The 18,850-nt window shown below is 37.9% G+C and overlaps 1 protein-coding gene across 1 annotated transcript in view; it reads right to left on the minus strand.

The window, feature by feature from the left end:
* The window catches only part of ODAD2 (outer dynein arm docking complex subunit 2), a 74,283-nt gene extending 56,009 nt beyond the window's left edge, over positions 1-18,274 (minus strand). The window contains 11 exon segments of the mRNA XM_077781269.1: positions 5,750-5,891; positions 6,096-6,209; positions 6,972-6,985; positions 7,581-7,790; positions 10,577-10,690; positions 13,070-13,206; positions 13,659-13,765; positions 14,329-14,521; positions 15,871-16,028; positions 17,287-17,553; positions 18,232-18,274. Of these exon segments, the coding sequence (XP_077637395.1) occupies positions 5,750-5,891; positions 6,096-6,209; positions 6,972-6,985; positions 7,581-7,790; positions 10,577-10,690; positions 13,070-13,206; positions 13,659-13,765; positions 14,329-14,521; positions 15,871-16,028; positions 17,287-17,510 (1,413 nt within the window). The 5' untranslated portion in view covers positions 17,511-17,553; positions 18,232-18,274.
* Positions 18,275-18,850: the final 576 nt, after the last annotated feature.

Genomic DNA, 18,850 nt, shown 5'->3' on the forward strand with positions numbered 1-18,850 from the left:
ATTATCCACTTCATGAATGTAAAACCTGAAGTCAGATTGAGACAATTCTGGTAATTTACTACTATTTTAGAGGTACTACAGTTATGGTGTCAAAGCCATAGCTCATTAATTTCATTACCTGCTTTCATCATAGAATACAACCCTGCAGAAAGAGGAGAATCACACTTAAGTTATTTTACATTCTTTTCCTCAGTCCTTTATTTCTACCATTTCTTCTTTCCCTATTTTTACTGAATTTTGTTTACTTTTTTTTCTTTTTTTCTAGATTGTCTTTCATCTCATCAGCTATGAAACTCTAAGGAATGTGCAATCCTATGAACATTAATTAAACCTTCACTACATAGAAATTCATCAGAGTTGGTATTGGTGTTAATGGTCAAATTTCAACCGGTTGTTATGAATTTTATATGTCTCTTAGGATGAAGAATGGTTGTATGGTATTTTGAATAGGGAGCTATTCCAGTGCTTCAAAGTTGCCAATTATAATAATAATTTGAGAGTTCACCATTTGCCAAATATTTTCTACCTAGTAAAGTTATCATAAAAATATTTCTTTTTCATGATCAGCACTATCTAGGTTGTTAGAAAATACATATCTTAACTATACATTGAATTTTTCACATATTTTTATTTCATTTTTTTCCCAGTAATCACATTCTTTACTGAATTTTAAGATAAAATCTTGGCTAATACTGGAAGATGTGAGCAAGAGATGTTCATGAACAGTAGAGAGTGATATGAAGGCTGACAGGTGAGCCAAACATGTGCCATGAAACACTAGCAGGTGGCACATGATTATATATTACATACAGTTGCTATCTTCTGAAAAATAACAGTCTTAGCCAAACTAAAGCGAAGTTTATTTTTCATCTTTACTTTTCCATCCATTTGAAAACCTCCTTCAGATTACCCCACCATATTATTTTATAAGGAAGGGAAAAGATTTGTTGTTAGACATTTTACTAATAAGGTGACTTGGTCAAAGTGGTCAGTCCTGAAAAAGGGACTTACACAAAGTACTGCATGTACAAAAATATTTGACATGCATTTACATATTCTTATTATGCATTTACTAGCTGAAACAATCTTGTGCAAGTCTTGTCAGTAAGATATTATGAAGAAAAAACATTTCACTCTTGTCCACAGATTGCAGAAAAAGCTTTCATGTGCAATATATGTCCTACACAGGCTGGGGACTTTTACTCCTGCTATTAGATCCTAACATTTGTATCCATCATAAACATAGGGCCATATTTCAAGACTATGGGAACATCCAGAAACAACAGATATTTTAGACTTTTCACTTTAAACAATTAGTATTTGAAAATTCATTGTATTCCTTAGGGTGGGATGTTCATGTCTTTTTCTGAGGTCCTCCACATTAGAATAACATAGAATTAGTTTTCTGCTAATCACAAAATGCAATTGATTTCTTAATACATGGCTCATGAAACCAATTCAAATTTTTATAATGAGCACTAGTATAATCTTAATAATACAGAATGTTTCCATTATAACTGAAGAGAGATACACTTTTTCATGATGTAGTTCAAAAATACTGTCTGTCCTCTATTGTAAATTTTGAAAAGATCTACAAGCCACATCAATGGCTTCACAAGTGCCATAAATTTACAACTGCATCTTATCAAGCAGTTGCTGTATACTTCAGCTGCTAAATCACACAATTCTCATTTGCACATGGGCACCTGGGAGCTGCTGCTCAATTCCACTCTCAGGGAACATCCTCCCTGGTTCCTGTGCAGTGCCACAGCCTTTGTCCAGCTCCTGGGTGTGGCACTGGGCACAAGCAGCTGGGGAGACAGCAGATTTGTCCATCTATGATTCCAAAGTAGAAAGAAACACAATGCTATTCTGGGAACAAGGTTTTTTGCACTGGAGTCATTCCAAACAGATATGAAACTAAAGAATATATTACATGAAGTGTGAGATTTGACTGGTTTCACTAGCATAATCCTGAAATATAGCCAAAAAGTAGAATGACTTTCCACATAAGAAACTAAAGGATGAATTCTGTAACTGACATGGTCCTGCAGAACTCTATTCATCCTCATAGGTGTACATCTGAATCTCACCCTTACAGGGAACCAAAGTCAAACAGCACAAGGGCTTTAGGGATTAAATATTTATTCTGGATATTGGCATTATTCCTGGCACAGCCACCAGCCCAATTCACCTATTAACATCTCAATTTTATCATAAAACTGGCAATAGTCAGTGTTTAACTGTGGGCAGCACCAAGCCCAGCTCTTAACATTTTTTTTCTTCGTTTTTTTTACCAGTGAATAGCCCCAGATCTGCCACAAAGAAGATTCTGCATTTCTACCTGATGTTCCCTGTTTCTAGTAAAAGGATAATTAAAAAATATGACCCCTTCATCGTACTCCTAAATTTTTTCAGATGTAAAATGTAATCATTCCTCTAGAAATCCACCTCTTCAGAAGTACCAATTAAATAAATAATGTCAAATGTGAAGTAGGCTGGCTGAGTCTCGCTGTTTCAAACATCAACAGAGCACCCCATTCCCATTTTATCTACTCTGGCCCCAAAGGATGCCTAATACAAGGCCATCACCGAGCTCACTGATCTATTTTGTGCTCATTGTTAAGTCGATGGGGAGGCATGGCAGGAACACACATGCTCCACCTCCCGCTTCACAGCTCTGGGAAGCTTGAAGGTAGGACAAAGAGCCAGACCACAGAAGCAGCTGCTTCCCAGCAGAACAATTCCAACATGGATACTCTTACCCAGAAAGGAAAGGGAGTGGAGAAGGGCAAAAAGTCAGAAGGGAATTTCCCCAGCACTGGAATTTTCTCCCCATGAAGAGGAATACAAGGTACAGAGCCTACAGGCACAACTCACAGGATCTTGCAAGTTTGCTTTATACAAATGGCAACTGTCTTTTTAAGATTTAACGACAATCTAACATTATATAAAAACCAGGTATCTTTCAGGTTTTATGGGAGTTTCTTGTTTGCAAACTGATCTTTTATAGAGTCTTGCTGAATTGAGATTCCCATTAACTTAAGCAGATATTGGAAAAATTGTTGTATCTACAGATTATTGCCTTTTCTTGGTATCTTGATCTTTACCTATTCTTTAAGGCATTTTATTAGTTTTTTCAGATGGGCAAACAACACTAGCCCTTTGAAATTTCTGCTTCTATATAAATAAGCTTGTAGATACTTAAATAACACAGTCATAAATTTATTTTCTCTTATGTTGCATGTGTCATGAATACTTGCCTACATGAACAACAAGAATGCCAAAAAATCTCCCAAGTCTGGCCAGAAGTGCAGTATTTATACTTGAATTAAAATGAATTCCATGTGCAAGCTAAAGTAGCACTCCATCAATAAAACATTTCAACCACTGTCTGTGGTATGGCACTGAGGCATCTCTTTTCAGCTTTATCTGACACTAGGGAGTTCTTGCTATATGCAGCTAAGAATGAACACACAACTATTTTCACAGAACTATTTTATCTTCAAATACTTAGTTTAATTTACATCTAACTTGGAGAACTATTGGAAGACTCAGGTGCACATGAATACATGAAGAAATATGTATTTGAATTTTCACAACAGAACTTTTTTGTATTCTTGAATTTTATATTATAAACTTCTTAATGGGTATTCACTGTCTGACCAAAAATGCTGCTCTGTCATTTCCTAGTTCTAAACTATTATGCAATTTTGTTTGTTGACAGCTATAACAAAATAAAGTCAATTTCTAAAACAGAGGTGCATGAAAAATATACTTTCTTATTTGTCATTCTCACTCTTGTTTCAGAATGGTTTTATGCAAATGTATAATGACAAATTGGAAATTAATTTTAATACTGATTTAAGTTCAATACTAAAATCTAAACCCAAATATATGAAGGATCTAGAGAAGAAAGGGAGTTTGAGAATTAAGTAATCAGGAGAGAAGAGCCTTGCCAGTAAAGAGGGTGGTACATAAATGGGCCAATTAAAAGATTAGTGGGAATTCATCAACAGTAATGAATTTCAACTATCTTCTCCAGGAGGACCTTGGGTCTTTACTAAAAAGTAACATGGTTGTTTCTCTGAGCTCTCAGAAAAGTACAAAGAGTTGCTTCATAACACAGAGAGAAGCAAGCCATTAGCAAACTGAAAGGTTTGAAAACATCCTGTTGAACTGTAATTACGTGTGAGTAGGAAGAATTCTATAATGCAAAATATGTACACGCTACATTCAGCATTAGGAATAGCTGAGCAAGTTACATGCTCAGTTACATTTGCAAAGGGTTATTTTACCATAGCCTAAATGACAAAAGTACAGAGGTCCAGCCTAGAAAAGATAAAAGCAGGCTTGCATTTATATACAGGCTTGTATTATCCATGTTTGTCTGTGTCTCTTTGCCAGGTCCACTAGCAAGGCCCCACAGACATGAACTGAAAACAAGCAGTGCAAATACTCCGAATACATTTTAAAAGACTGAGTTACTCTTCTACAATACTTAAAAGGAGCCAAAACTTTGTTTATTCCTCACAAGTATTTAAGTGTAGAATCATACAATCATAAACATTGGAAAAGATCTTCAGGATCATAAAATCCAACCTTTGACTGAGCACTACCACCATGTCAACAAATCCAGAGCACCAAGGACCACATCCAGGCATTTCTTTAACACTTACCAGGATGGTGACTCCACCACTACTTCCCTGGGCAGCCCGTTCCAATGCCTAACCACCCTTTCAGTGAAAAATTCTTCCTTATGTCCAGCCTGAACCTCCCCTGGCACATCTTGAGGCCATCTCCTCTTGTCCCATCTCTGGTTGCCTGGGAGAAGAGGCTGACCCCCACCTGGCTACAACCTCCTTTCAACCAGTTGGAAGGAGTGATAAGGTCACCCCTGAGCCTCTTTTTCTCCAGGCTAGACTCCCTCAGCTGCTCCTCATATGACTTGCTCTTTCTGCTGCACCAAAAGCCAGCACCATCATTTTATCTGTCGGATGCGTATTCTCTGTAGTTGCACTCAAAAAAAAAAAAAAAAAAAAAAAAAAAAAAAAAAAAAAAAAACCCAGCACTTTTATTAGCAACTTAACAGAACATAAATTCCAGTACAAACTTGTAAGGGAACTTCTCCTGAGGGAAAAACATAATTAGAGTTTTCCAGAATAGTACAGGATTGTTGGGTTTTTGATCTGTTTCAGACATATTCAGAATTCCAACTATCTATATTTATAGGTTCCAAAAGATTTTCAACAAGTCTGACAACCATTTTCTTGGTTTGTTTTAGAAGATGCCTGTTTATCATACATTTTCCTGTCCACTAAAGCATCTATCCAGACACAAGACCATGTTAGAATTATTTCAGACATGCATTAATCACAGCTGATGAAAGACTTTAGGCAACTATTCAGTTTTAATAAAAACACTTGAAAGTTATTATCCACATAAAGAAATCTCTTGGAAAGTTTCATACAAAAAGCAAAACAGAAACCCAATAATTAATAAAGAGATTATGCCATCTTACGTTTTAAATAACACTGAACAGATGGTTTAATCTAAAGGGCTATATAAGCCAAAAATAGCAGATTAAAAAGAAAGTGCATGATAGGAAAGTCCACAGTTCCAGGATTTGAACATACTACACCGCAGGGCTATACTAAAGTATAATGAAAGTAGAAAGGATAAGGAACTGGCCTGGTCTCCTCAAATGTAACTTTTTTACTTTTTATACTATTTATCAATGCTTACTTACTTTTACATATTTTGTAAGTTTTTGAATTCCCCAGTATTCTGGTGACAAATCGGTGTTTCCCTCAAAACGACGTACAGGCTGTTCATCTTCATCAGTCTCTGAGGAACTTTCACCAACATCTTCAGTGCTGCTTGATGCTTTACTGAAAAGAAATAAACAGAATCACCAACTCCAAATAGTTACAAACTATAATATGGACAAGCATATTTCAAACAGTTATGACAACACTGCCTAATAACTAGGAAAATACAACTAACATTACCAAATGGTAAGTATAGTGATAACTACTGTAGATAGGGAAAATAAAAATTTAGAAGTTGAGGGAGGAAAAGTAAGTCACCCATACCATTTTGAAGTTTCTTGAATTCTAACTGGTTTAGATTTGCCACTGGCTTTCCTTTTTGTAGTCAGAGGTACGGTACTACTTTTCCTTTCTTCAGAGTCTTTTTTTGAAGCCTTGCTACCGCGGGATTTGTAGTGACAAAAAAAAAAAAGAACACAGAAATTCTTTTTTGCAGAATATGCTTCATCATATTTTGATTCAGAGAACTCCTGATTGCACATGCATTAAGAGTTTTGGATGGATGAAGAGTTCAATAAATGTCTCTGGTTGCTTTTTGAACTCACATAAGAAAATTAATTTACTATCTTCTGGCAAAGAATGTGAGTGCTTAGCTATGTGGCATATGAAGACATCTCTCCCTTTGTTCTGAACTGATCTCTCTGGCTCATTTTCATTTGATGCCCTTATTTTTGTCCTAGAACAGACAGTGACTATCTGTTCCCTATTTACCCTCCCCAGACATGAGTTTCTGTATCTTTCTTCTTCTCCTCTAGTCATCTTCTTTCCAGACAGTTTTGAATACAATATATATATTACTTTTCTTGTAGTATAAGAAAACTCCTAATTCTAACTGGCCACAATCTCTGGAGTGTTTTTTGTCCCGAAATGACAATGTTATGAAAACAAAATATCTTTTTGAGCCTGAGCCGGTCATTCTGTCACAGCCACAATAAAAAAAGAGAATATTACTTATGATTGCAGTCAATATCATCACATCAAGACTTCATCAATGTCTGTGGAAAAAGTTTAGCTCTTGTTCTGGAAAGCCAATTTATTTTTAACTGATAACCATAGGTCACATCCAAAATCTCTTAAAATGCTTCTTGCAACTTGTTAAATTGGCTATGTTGTACTATGTACTATGTTTTATAGGATGACACTGAAAGGCTTTTCTGCAGATATTGTTCTTCCTCCACTAACATAAATCAAGAAACATGAAATCAAAACAGGGTTCTGATTTCAGAAGAAAATTCCAGCAATATCCAATATATGTATACTCTATTTTGGGTGCTCAAACTTTGAGATAATCTCATCAGTGAATATCATTGCTAAACAGAGCTAGAGAAGTAGCTCATATGATACCAAATCAAGTGGCAGCAATAAGAGTAATTCTGATTTTCCATCCAGGACCTATTTCACCTCACTCAGAAAGTGTGGTTTAGATCGGGTTTTCTAACCAGTCTCTTTAAAAGGCATTTTAAACCACAAATATGATGCTATCACAGTCCTGCAGAACCAGTACTGCAGATGATTGCAAGTTCCTTCCCTGCCTTGTAGAAATGACATAACATTAAAGTTGTCACATATCAGAAAAAACCTGAGAACTCTCTTTGGTAGTTCAAACTTTCTCCTTAGAAATTAACATGTAGTAAACTTTTGTTTTATTCCTCCTAACTTAAAACGATAATGGAAACCTGTAACATGCAGCCCTATCATTAGCACAGTTTAGAGAGCTCTATAGGCAAATTAAATTTTAAAGATAACTACTTATCTTTGGGAAGCAGAAAGCCCACTGCTCTTCCACTTCATATATGGTTTTAACCTCTGGCCAGAGGGTCCTGCTGAAGAACTTGTCCCTTTCTCATATTCAGTCTTTCCTTTAAGACCATAAAGGCTCTGTGATTGGCCAGAATTCTCAGCACCTTCCATATTCTGATAATTCTTCTCGTGTGCTGGTTCTTTAAAGAAACTATATTCCTAATAAAAGGAGACATGGTTTGTCACTCATATTGCTGTATGAATAATGAATATTAAAACAGTAAGTTATAAGCAAAATTCTAGGATTCTGCTAAAAAATTGCATGCATTAAGTGTAGAAGAAGATTCTAAGCACAAAATTATATTGTCTTTAAAAGAAAAAAGTGTTAATTTGAAAAGCAGCAGTTATCATCTGCAAACTGAAGTTTTTTTAGTAAATCAAGTTGATAAATTTGGAATTTCAGGAACATTCTTGAATATTTAGTGTTGTTTGATTTTCAGTATGTCAAAAATCTGTGACACAAGCACTTTTATAGAACCTAGGTCCAAATGAGTTTTAAGATTTAGACATGCAAAGTCAGCCTTCTCCTTTCAGTGGATCACTTACATTAAAACTATTTCCCTGCATAAAGGATTTACAAAACTTTCCCACAAAAGAATGAACATAAAACTGAAAATAGACTATCATAAACTGCTAGACTTCAGTTCCAAGTAATTTAATTTGATAGTTTAGAATTAATATAAACACATTCCATTTAATTTTTTTAATCTTCTGTCTCTGAGGACAAAACACTGTTGAACAAGTCACATACAAGAATGGAGCTGAGTGGCACCTACCAATCCTTCAGCTGTCAGTGTCTAATACCATGGCTGATCAATAATATATGGAACAGAAAGGACTCTTGTCAACTCTTATTCTCTATTGGAACACACTCAATTTTTGCAGGAAAGTCAACATATTATTGTTATTGCAGCTGTCAGTACCAGATAGGTGAAGACATTCCTTTGTGTGCCTGATTCAAGGCAGTTTTAAGGAGACTGTCACAGCAGGGTGTGTTTTCCACTGGTCCCTGATGCGAATCGGCTGTTGAAGCCTTGCCAACTCAAGTGTCTAATTCCAAACTAACTCATGCTAATGCTCTCATTCTGAAAATGTACTCTAGACAAGACAATTTAGCACATGATAAACTAGATAAATCACAGGGGAATTGGTGCTGTAGCTTGATCAGTTAAGCATACTTTAAAAAGTATATTTGCTACAGGACTATATGCCAACACAGCAATTCTGAATGTTAGCTTAAATAAGGCCAGGCAGATATTATAAAAGTTAATTGGTTTTACAATATATGTGCATGAATTGAGCTTTTTGAAGCTCTCCTCTCCTCAGAAGACAAATCAAAACTATTTCCACTCATATTTTATTTCATTTAAGCAAACATGGAAATTCAGCTTTTCTCTGTATTTCATGGCTCTAGAGCAGAGAAGATTTTCCCCGAGGTAAAAATGCTCTGTAGCTCTATGATATTAACTTGCTTAAATTTTAGTTGTAGAAAGCAGAATGTAGTACACCAGCAAGGCAAGATGATATGAACTTCCTAAACCATTAAAAAGGTATAATGTATACTCTTCTGCATAAACTTATTTACAAAGACAGGGAATAATGAGTGTATGATTTGCATGCAAATTGAAGGAAAACAAGGTAAATTCTTTTTATTTGCTCTTATTTAATAAGTCTGACTTATTAAGTCTAACTTAAAAAGTTACAATACATTCAAAAGGGCAGAAAACTAGTAAATAAAGGCTTGTTATTATCAATAGTAACATTATTCTGTATTAATATTTAGGATTAGAACTGAAAAAATAGTAAAATGTTATCATATTTTACCTTTCATGATCATCAAATGAAACCAAATCACTGCAAATAAATTAAACCAATGTCTAAAAACATTTATATGTTATCCTATTTATGAAGTGTAAACCAATATGTAGGCATAACATTAAAAAAAAATACTTGCCTGTGAGATAAATAAAGAATCTGGAACTTAATACACTTTCAAACAGGACAACTCACAATTCTAATTCCAATGCTGTTAATATATGCTACTGTATAAATGTACATGATTTGGAATGCTCTGTTCTTCCAAAACTGTCAAATATCTGTATCTCAAAAAAATAAGTTTCAGCCCTACATCCCAGAAAATCAGAACTAGAGGATAAGGAAATTTTGCTGTTAATTATTTTCTTCTTCCAATAATTAAAATTGTATATAAATAACCACAATTAAGCTCTTGACAGGTTTTGGCCTGTAAGGAATTTTACCACCAAGTCATCTATTAAAACCACACTAAACAACCCATAGTTATATCAGGAACAATGAAACAACAAAAACTGTACTTGTACTGTGTAATTCTAGCTAGTATAGAGCTCTAAATAAAAGCCAAAACACTTGCATTTTACAGTGTCTGAAGCAAGATAAAGTGTGTAAGCTGGATACTTAACTCTCAGCTCTGATATTTGAATCAGGCAGCTCTCATAAGAAAGTTGGGCAATTATTTATGTTTGGGTTACAAAGAATGAAAATAAAATTTTAAGTGGTTTTCATCACAGAAAAACACTGTAATAAAAAGCTGACCTTTTCCACACAGATATCACATTTTCCTGCTTTAACATTTCCACTGCTCCATAAAGAACAAGACCAGAAGACAGACAAAACATTTCACTCAAAACTAGGAGCTGACCTCACATGTTGGATAAAACCCCACCGAAAAGTATGATAGAGCAACACATGAAATGGAGTACTACTTGCTATTTACAAAAGAAACATACTTTTTTAGAAACTGAAACAAACAATAACTTAAAAAAAAAGCTCTCCAGTCTTTAAAATTCTTCATTTATTCATAGACTTATCTTCAATAAAGAACATAAACGTTCAGCCAGGTTTACAATGTAATTCCTACCAATGAACATTTGCACAAAGAAGTACACCAAGTATCAATAAATACATACCTGTTTAGCTATATTTTCTACAAATCTAGGTGATCTCTCTCTTAAAAATGTGACTATGTCTTTATATAGATCACTTTTTCTTTCATAGTCAATATCTTCACCCTTGAGCAGACCCTTAAGAAAATAATACATTTTAAATTGTTAATAGTTATGCCTTACACGGGTCTGCATCATAACATAGTCCAAAAAAGTACCAAGTCATATTGTGATGAATTAGATAATCTCATGATCAGCAGAGTTGACCAAACTTCAAAAATGCTTTGTAAAGATGCATGGATCATCTCCATGGACCCCAACAGACGATCAAGATGTTACATAGGATTTTGCAGGCAATAACCATCAGTTAATTGCACCCCGTGTAGTTCCACTGAAAAGAATTTATAGTTTATGACAAACAATCAAGTAAGTATGAGCTTCCTGCGCAGTATGGCAGATTATGGTGGCCTACAGCTGGCCTTTAGTCCTGGAAGTTTAAATAATTATAAATTTATAACAGAAATTTGTGATCTGTTACACAATAACCTCACTTACATATGTAATTCCACCGGCAAGGGCAGGCCCAGCCGTTGGGGACTCAGGCTCCTATTGGCTGGTTGACCAGGAAGTGATGGGCTCAACCAATGAGGACTAACCTCATGGGCTCCTTAGATATAAAAGGCAGCAGGAGCTGAGAAAAGTGATCTGTTGCTGCATGAACTCGGTGTGTCTTGTCACTGGTTTGTGTCTGAAACTCTGACAGCATGTGGTCGTGGGATTTTGAAATTTATGTTTAAGAAATTGTTTAAAAAATGGTTTGTTCCTATTCACCCCTGTTCAATTTTCCTAGTAGTCTCTCCCCAGAGTTGTTTTCCACCTGTTTTCCCACCTTTCCCCATATCAGCCCTGGTGTATACCTCCCTTATTTCCAGATAAGATGTCCGGATGGACTTCCTGTCCATTCTCCAAATCGTGCCCCTGCAGCTTGTCTGTCATTATTTGCTACACCCATTTATCTAGAAGCTTCGTTGTCAGTTATGATAGCTCCTTTCACCCATTGGTATATTAAGTACGCACTCTTCCTTCTATATTGGTTTTATGTTTTCATATTAGCCACCCCATACTCCTCCTATCTAGCCCTTGATTTGTTGTCCCCTCTGGGGACAACCCCCACTTTAAAAGTTGCAGTTTTTCGCTACTTCGTGCCCTTTTGCCGCTGCCCTCCCTCCGAGCTGCTACAGTGTCACCTGTACTGCTCCCTGCGCGGGCAGAAATAAAGACTGCTCGGAGACGCAAGCAAGGGTCCTTCGCTCTTTGCTTTGCCTCAATCCTTCGACGTGGGTCCACTCTTAGGGGCAGCTCTGTCGGTAAGGGACCGCAGCCTGCGGCCGAACCGGCACCCTCTGCCTGCCGCTGGCTGTGGCGGGGAGCGGCCGCTCGCGGCCCGGGGGAGCGGCTCGGAGCCAGCCGGCACCGGCGTCACCCCCTTCTCTGCCACCGAGGCGCGGCGTCGCCAGCCCGTGTCTAAAAGGCACAGAAAATAACGTGACCCGGCTGCCCGAGCTTTATGAGCTTTGTCTATTAAAAATGTGCCAAGGCAAAATTTCCCTGCGTTTTTCGACTCTTACGAAATCAATTTGTGGAGTTAAGCCTGATGGACATCAGTCTCTCTTCAAAATGAATGAAAGAGCTCTGGTCACCACGTAGCACATGTAAGGGTGTAGAATGACCCTGTTCCTAAGAGACAGGAATTTGATCTTACATCTCGTGTGACTAATAACTCCTCTCTTAACCCGAACCCTAACCCCACTCCTGTGATACAATATAAAAACTCCACGACCCTGCCTTTGCCCGGTCTTTTCCTCTCCATCCTGCCCCTGCTCCCCGGGGGTAATAAATGGATTCTCGAGCTTTCTGAAACAAAGGTGTGTCCCGTGAATTCTCATGCCCGGCGCGCCGGCAGCTGCATCCCTCTCTGGACACGATGAACCCAGTTGTAACACATTGCAACATAAGAGTCTAAACAAAACCAATCCAAGAGGAAGAAGGGAGCCAAAATGAAAAGAAGGAGAAAAGAGAGCAGTAATTTCTAAAAAGCTTCTTCTGAAAGAAGAAGGAATTGCTTATCATTTATAAAAAGACCAAAGCAAGCTCTACTAGACCCACATAATAATACTGCACCTCAGATCAAGGGCAATGAGGCACTAGAGAGGCATTCACAAAGGTATCCACAGGAACTTTAAATAGGAATAGTGTGAAGAACTGTTATTTAAACACTAATCAAACACTGCTAGTAAAGAGTGCAGAATACACTTCTAGTATAAGATTTATAGAAAAAACACTTAAAACATATGGGAAAACTAACATACATTTATCACTGTGGCTTTTCCTTCTGTACCAAAGCACTAGTTTCTGCAGGTCTTTCAGCCCAAATACAACTACCCTAAACATGACTGAGTTTTGATTCTGGCATATAAAAATATTAATTAGTCAATGGTATCCTTTATTATTACTTACTCCATTTAAAAACACTCCTGCTGTGCTGCAAGTGATACATAAAGGATCAGTGTCATGTGGTTTGACGACTAAATAACAAATTTCTCCATGCACTTGTCTCCAGGGAGGAGCTCGGCATCCATTAGAGAACATATAATCTGCAATCAATTAGCATCAGTGTTTGTATCCAGTTTAAAAATACTTTAATAGTTATGCTTGATGATTAATATTACACGAATGCAAATCAAATTCCAAAAACAATACCTTGCTCTTAAGAATTCATACTGTTAAGAACTAATCATCCAAAACTCTGTGACCTATGCCCCAATCCAACCAAGAACTATAACTGTGCTTAGCACTTTTCAGGATTGAGATTTTCAATCCTCTTCCTCTGCTTCCATTGAAAATATTCATGTAAGTGGGAGATTTTTTTCTGCACATAAAGGCTGAGGAGAGGCATTTTATATTGGAAAATAGTTTTTATTTTACATTATAACTTTAAGGTAGAAATAAACACTTCAAATGTATTATTGAAATTAATTCAGAAAATTTCACACAGAATTCAAGTACTTTAACAAAGATCTATGTAAATGTGAGATCAGATTTGTACCTGATATATAGTCCAGTGATTCCAGTACAGTATCTTCTCCTTGCCCAGAGAAATTCTTGAGAAAATTCACTTCATTATTTACAGCAGCTGGATTTAGTCTTACATCTCTGCAATTAATAGAAAATGGTCCAATATGTATTCATGCAAAAGGATGTACTCAGAGAATTGAAGAGACTATTACACAATATTTTTCTTTTATATTGTCTTAATAGAAGCAATAAAAATATGAAAAGGGGTTATCTTTCATCTTCTTAATTTTATCTATAGGTTAGGGAAATTTTAGTTCCATACCTAATGCAAAGTCCTTCTACTATGAAACAGATTCAATGTAATACTTAATACAGTTGCCTGACAAAGTAAACAGTTCCTTGAAAATATTTAACTGTGACTTTGTTGTTTGTACAAATGACTTCAATTTGCTAACAAAATGCAAAACATATGCAACAAAACCCCCACACTTGTGGGTACACACTTACATACCCACACCTATAGAAAAAAAACTTCAGAAAAAAAAGGTTTTTCATTAACTTAGCTAACAGTGAAAAGTTATTTCCATACATTTCTTTGTCACACCAAAAACACATGTTGTGGATTAAAACCAATCTGATTTAACAATAAAATAAAAAATGCACTGGCTGAGATGCTTAGCTTCTATTTGAAATACACTTACTGTGAAATCTGTTTCAAAGAACTATTAAGCAGTTGCAAATCCAGCTGATGAAGAAGAAGAATGATTTTCATTTTCAATTCTGTTTCAAGATCAGATTCTTTTTTCATTTTGTCAAACAACTGCAAGATGGACATGTCTTCTTCAACAGTCTCATATTCAGGGCCAAGAATTTTCACTACAGGATCTCTGTTAGCTGTTAACATGAAACAGAATCATGTCATGTGCTGCTTTGTTTAAAACATCAGGTAAGACAAACTCTTTTTATTTAAATTGCTCAATGATTTTGAGGCTGTTAATTTACAATAAAAAGTTTATAATTTGCATAGCTACTCATCAAACATTACTGCATGATGTATTCTTTCATATCACTCTACTGTAATTTAAATGTACAGTAAAGACTATGAAAACATTAAGAACAAAAAGATTTGTTTCTTAACAAATACATTGCTTTTCAAAGCAAAGATTAAGATTCATTCAACCAAGGGGTGAATATTAAATAGTTCCCTTTATCAACAGTCCCCTTTATCCAAAAGTATGCCTGGCTGAATTCCAAAGCAGGAAATCAGTGGGCTTAACTCACGGAAAATTGATCATTTTGGAAATACGATTTAGTGTTAAGAACATCTTTAAGCTTTTCTAGCAGCATTCCCAATGGCCCCATTACTTCCTCAGCTATGCCAACTGTTCTTAGTAAACAGTGATATAACTGCATATCAATGTGTTTTACAAAACCATTTTGCTCTATTCCTGCAAACGAATGCCCATGCATCTGTGAATGGCTCTGCATGATACACTGTCCATATTATTCTTCCCTAAAATTCGTGGTTGATCAGTGACAGGACCTATGATTAGATGGCTCTAAACTTGATCCAAAATGAGCATTTATATTTTATTAAGGCAAATGCAATCTCTACTAATATTATCAAAGAATACCACTGAGTTCTTCTACCTCCAGGAAGGAGAAAGATACCCAGTTTAGCATATCAAGAGTCTTGTCAGTTTGAAAATTTAGGACTTGTGGCACAGTGGCAGTACTCATACCTGTATTTTTAAGCCATTGTGAGAATGAATTTGGAAGTGCACACAGTGAACCTTTTACAGGTAAGAAAGCCTTAAGCATATTATTTTTTTCTTCAGCTATCTTTAAAGGATGTAACACTTTAAAGAAGTATTAAACTACATATATAGGAAAACCTGTTATTAACCTCAAATAAAACATTCTCTTTTCTTCCAAAACTTAAGCCTATTGCATGTTGCAATACCTGGGATATTACTGAGTATACATGAATTTGTATATGAGATTCAACAGTTTTATTTTAACTTTATTCCAGATTTCTGGGTTATTAATTTCTGTGTAAATAACAGAAAAAATGGAAACTCCATTACATTCTGGGATCAGCACTTTTAGCCACCTTCATGAATTAACACCTCATATACTTAAAATGAAGGCATACCTTCCTTTCTGGACATTTCATAAACATGAACTGAAGAAGACACATACTTCTTAAGAAAGAGAAAAGCTGAAAAAACAAAGAAAGAAACCTTCAAGGCACGCCTGTGCTTCCTTTAATTTTTCTTCCATAGCAATTCGTAGCAAACGGGAGAGCTGGTCAAAACTGCGAACTCGGAGAGTTGATGCTGAGAGGATAAGCAACGGTTGGCCATCTTTACCTCTGGCTTGAGATTGAACAGCTGCTTCACTAGAAAAATTAAATTATATATTTTTAAAATAATAACTTTAATTGAGAAGAATATTGAATGTTATTCAAGCATCACATGATAACGCATGATTTACAATTTCTTTAAACTGTGTTTTAGAAATCTTCCAAAGTAAACCAATTTAATTGAGAAGAATATTGAATGTTATTCAAGCATCACATGATAATGCATGATTTACAATTTCTTTAAATTGTGTTTTAGAAATCTTCCAAAGTAAACCAATTTATTCACAGCACATCAGCTGGGAGATAGGCCCAAAGGAGACTGTGACTCCATGGGAAGCCCACACTAGAGCAGGCTCCTGGAAGGACACATGGACCTACAGAGAAAGGAGACCATGCTGGAGCAGGTTTGCAGGACTTGGGACCCCAAGGGACACTCACACTGCAGCAGCCTGCTCCTGATGGACTTGCACACCATGGAAGGGACCACAGTGGAGCAGCTTGTGAAGACGTGCAGCCTTTGGGAAGCACTCACATTGGAGAAGTTCGTAAGGGACTGTCTTGTGGGAGAGACCCCATGATAGAGGAGAAGAGTGTGAGGAGGAAGAAATGACAGAGAAAAACAAGTAATGAACTGATCTCAATCTTCATTCCCTATCTCCTTGTGCCACTTGGGGGTAAGGAAGTAGAGAAAATCAGGACTGAAGGAGAGCTTGAGAAGAGGTAGATGTGGGAGGATGTAGAAGGTTCTAAGATTTGTTTTCTCATTATCCTACTCTAACTTTTGATTGGCAGTAGATTAAATTCATTTCCATGACTCAAGTCCAGTTTGCTGATGAAAGTAACTGGTGAGTGATTTCTCCCTGTCTTTATCTCAACCCATGGCCCTTTCATTGTACTTTTCTCCCCAATCCCCCAGGATGAGGAGCAGCTTACTGGACACCTGGCAACCAGCTAAGGTCTAGCTACCAAACAGGAGCAACCCCTAACACCAAGAGAAATGACACAGGTAATCGCTGCCAGACACATGTTGTAAAGATCTTGGGAATAGACAGGGCATGTTGTATAGATCACTGGCTGTCTTGTTTGCATCACAAACAAGACAGAATTGTCTCAAGCTCTCAAAAAGTGTGTTTTTGCACTCTACAAATTTTAGCTTATTTTTTCAATATATATATAAAAAACCCCATCTGTTTCAGCCTCCCAAATACATTAAAGTTTTGTTTATGCTAAATGAGGACAGTATTTCTTCATAGTTCACCATCTGCATTTGAAACACACTGCAATTCAGACTTACTTGATCTCATAACCCTCCCCAAATACTGAAGAGTCCAACTGCGTTTTCCACTCAAGGGGCTCTCTGAAGATAAATTCAGCTTCCTGAGGATGCTTAGTGCTGAAGTCCTCTACAAACTGAACGATTTGATTTAAAAGGGCTTTGTTCAAAGGGGTGGTTTCAAGTGTGCCAGTTCCAGAGCCAGCAGCAGTCCACTGAGCCGCTCTCGCCAATGCCACTCCCATGGTCTTGGTGGGTGTCACCGGAGCCCGCCTTGGCAACGAGACCCTGTCACAGAATGACCAAACCGAGCTCTCAAATGGTCACATATGCCGTGGCTGCTATGATTTCAAATAATATCTAGGAACGAATAGATTCTTTTAACTCATTTAAATCCCTGAAGAGGAGAAAGAGGGGCTTGATGGAAATAACTTGCAAATTTTAAAGAAATGGGGAAATCAGGTGCAAACACTGATTATTTCATCTTAATTCCCGCTGCTATTAGAAATTCTGGCAGCCGACAGCAGGAGGCCTCGGTTGAGGCTGTAGCAAAATGATCCTTCTGTTAAAATCCCCCTGTGCAGGCGGACAGACACGGCCCTCATGGCCCCCGGTGCTTCCCGCGAATGGCGGACCCGGGGGGCGGCGGCCGGGGGCAAGGAGAGGGGCGGCCGAGGGCGGCTGAGGGGAAGGAGAGGGGCGGCCGAGGGAAAGGAGAGGGGCGGCCGAGGGGAAGGAGAGGGGCGGCCGAGGGGAAGGAGAGGGGCGGCCGAGGGGCGGCCGAGGGGAAGGAGAGGGGCGGCCTCGGGGCAGCCGAGTGCGCCGGGCCCGGGGCGGCCTCGGCCGTGTGGGGAGCGCGGGGCAGGGTCCAGGGTGGGAAGGGGAGGCAGGCCGGAGCCGAGGGCCCGCAGCAGGGACTCGGCGGAGCCGGGGTCGCACGCAGCCCGCCCGATGTTCCGCCCTCACCTCGCCCCGGGCCGGCCGCGCCGCGCCCCGCCATGGCCGGCGGCGTTGCCGCGGGGACGGCGGCGTTGCCGGGACAGCGGAACAGCCGCGGCCCGGCCTCGTCGGAAGAGAAGGGGAGCGGCGTTTGAACTCGTGAAGCGGCTGTGTACCGAGCCCAGTAATGCAGTAACTACAGTCATCCTGCACCACAGGTTAAAGGGAGACCACAGAACCGTTTTTAGCTTGAGTTTTAGCCAGGACAGCTTAAACCTTTCCCTGGCTGTTAGCGGCTACAGGAAAACAGCTTTAATTAATAAAGGTTAAGATTGTCCATTTTCAGTTCTTGAGGTAGTGTGACAGATCATGCTTGAAATGCTCATTGTTAAATGTAGTGTACAATTTGTGTTTGTTGAAGGAAGCGAAGGAAATAGTTATGGGCAGTGCTAGTGAATAAACTCCTTTCACTTGCTGAGGACAACACAGCACTGTACAGGCACAGGTAGACAGCCCCAACACAGCATGGAAATCTACACTATTACCCAGATTCTATTATCAATCTAGATGTTGTTGAATGAGCCAGCATTCTGGATAATTTTTTTGTTACAAAGTTCCTACTGAACTCATCATGCATTGTCTCTTC

This window comes from Lonchura striata, chromosome 1 (genome assembly GCF_046129695.1).
Source record: "Lonchura striata isolate bLonStr1 chromosome 1, bLonStr1.mat, whole genome shotgun sequence".
Classification (NCBI taxonomy): Eukaryota; Metazoa; Chordata; class Aves; order Passeriformes; family Estrildidae; genus Lonchura; species Lonchura striata.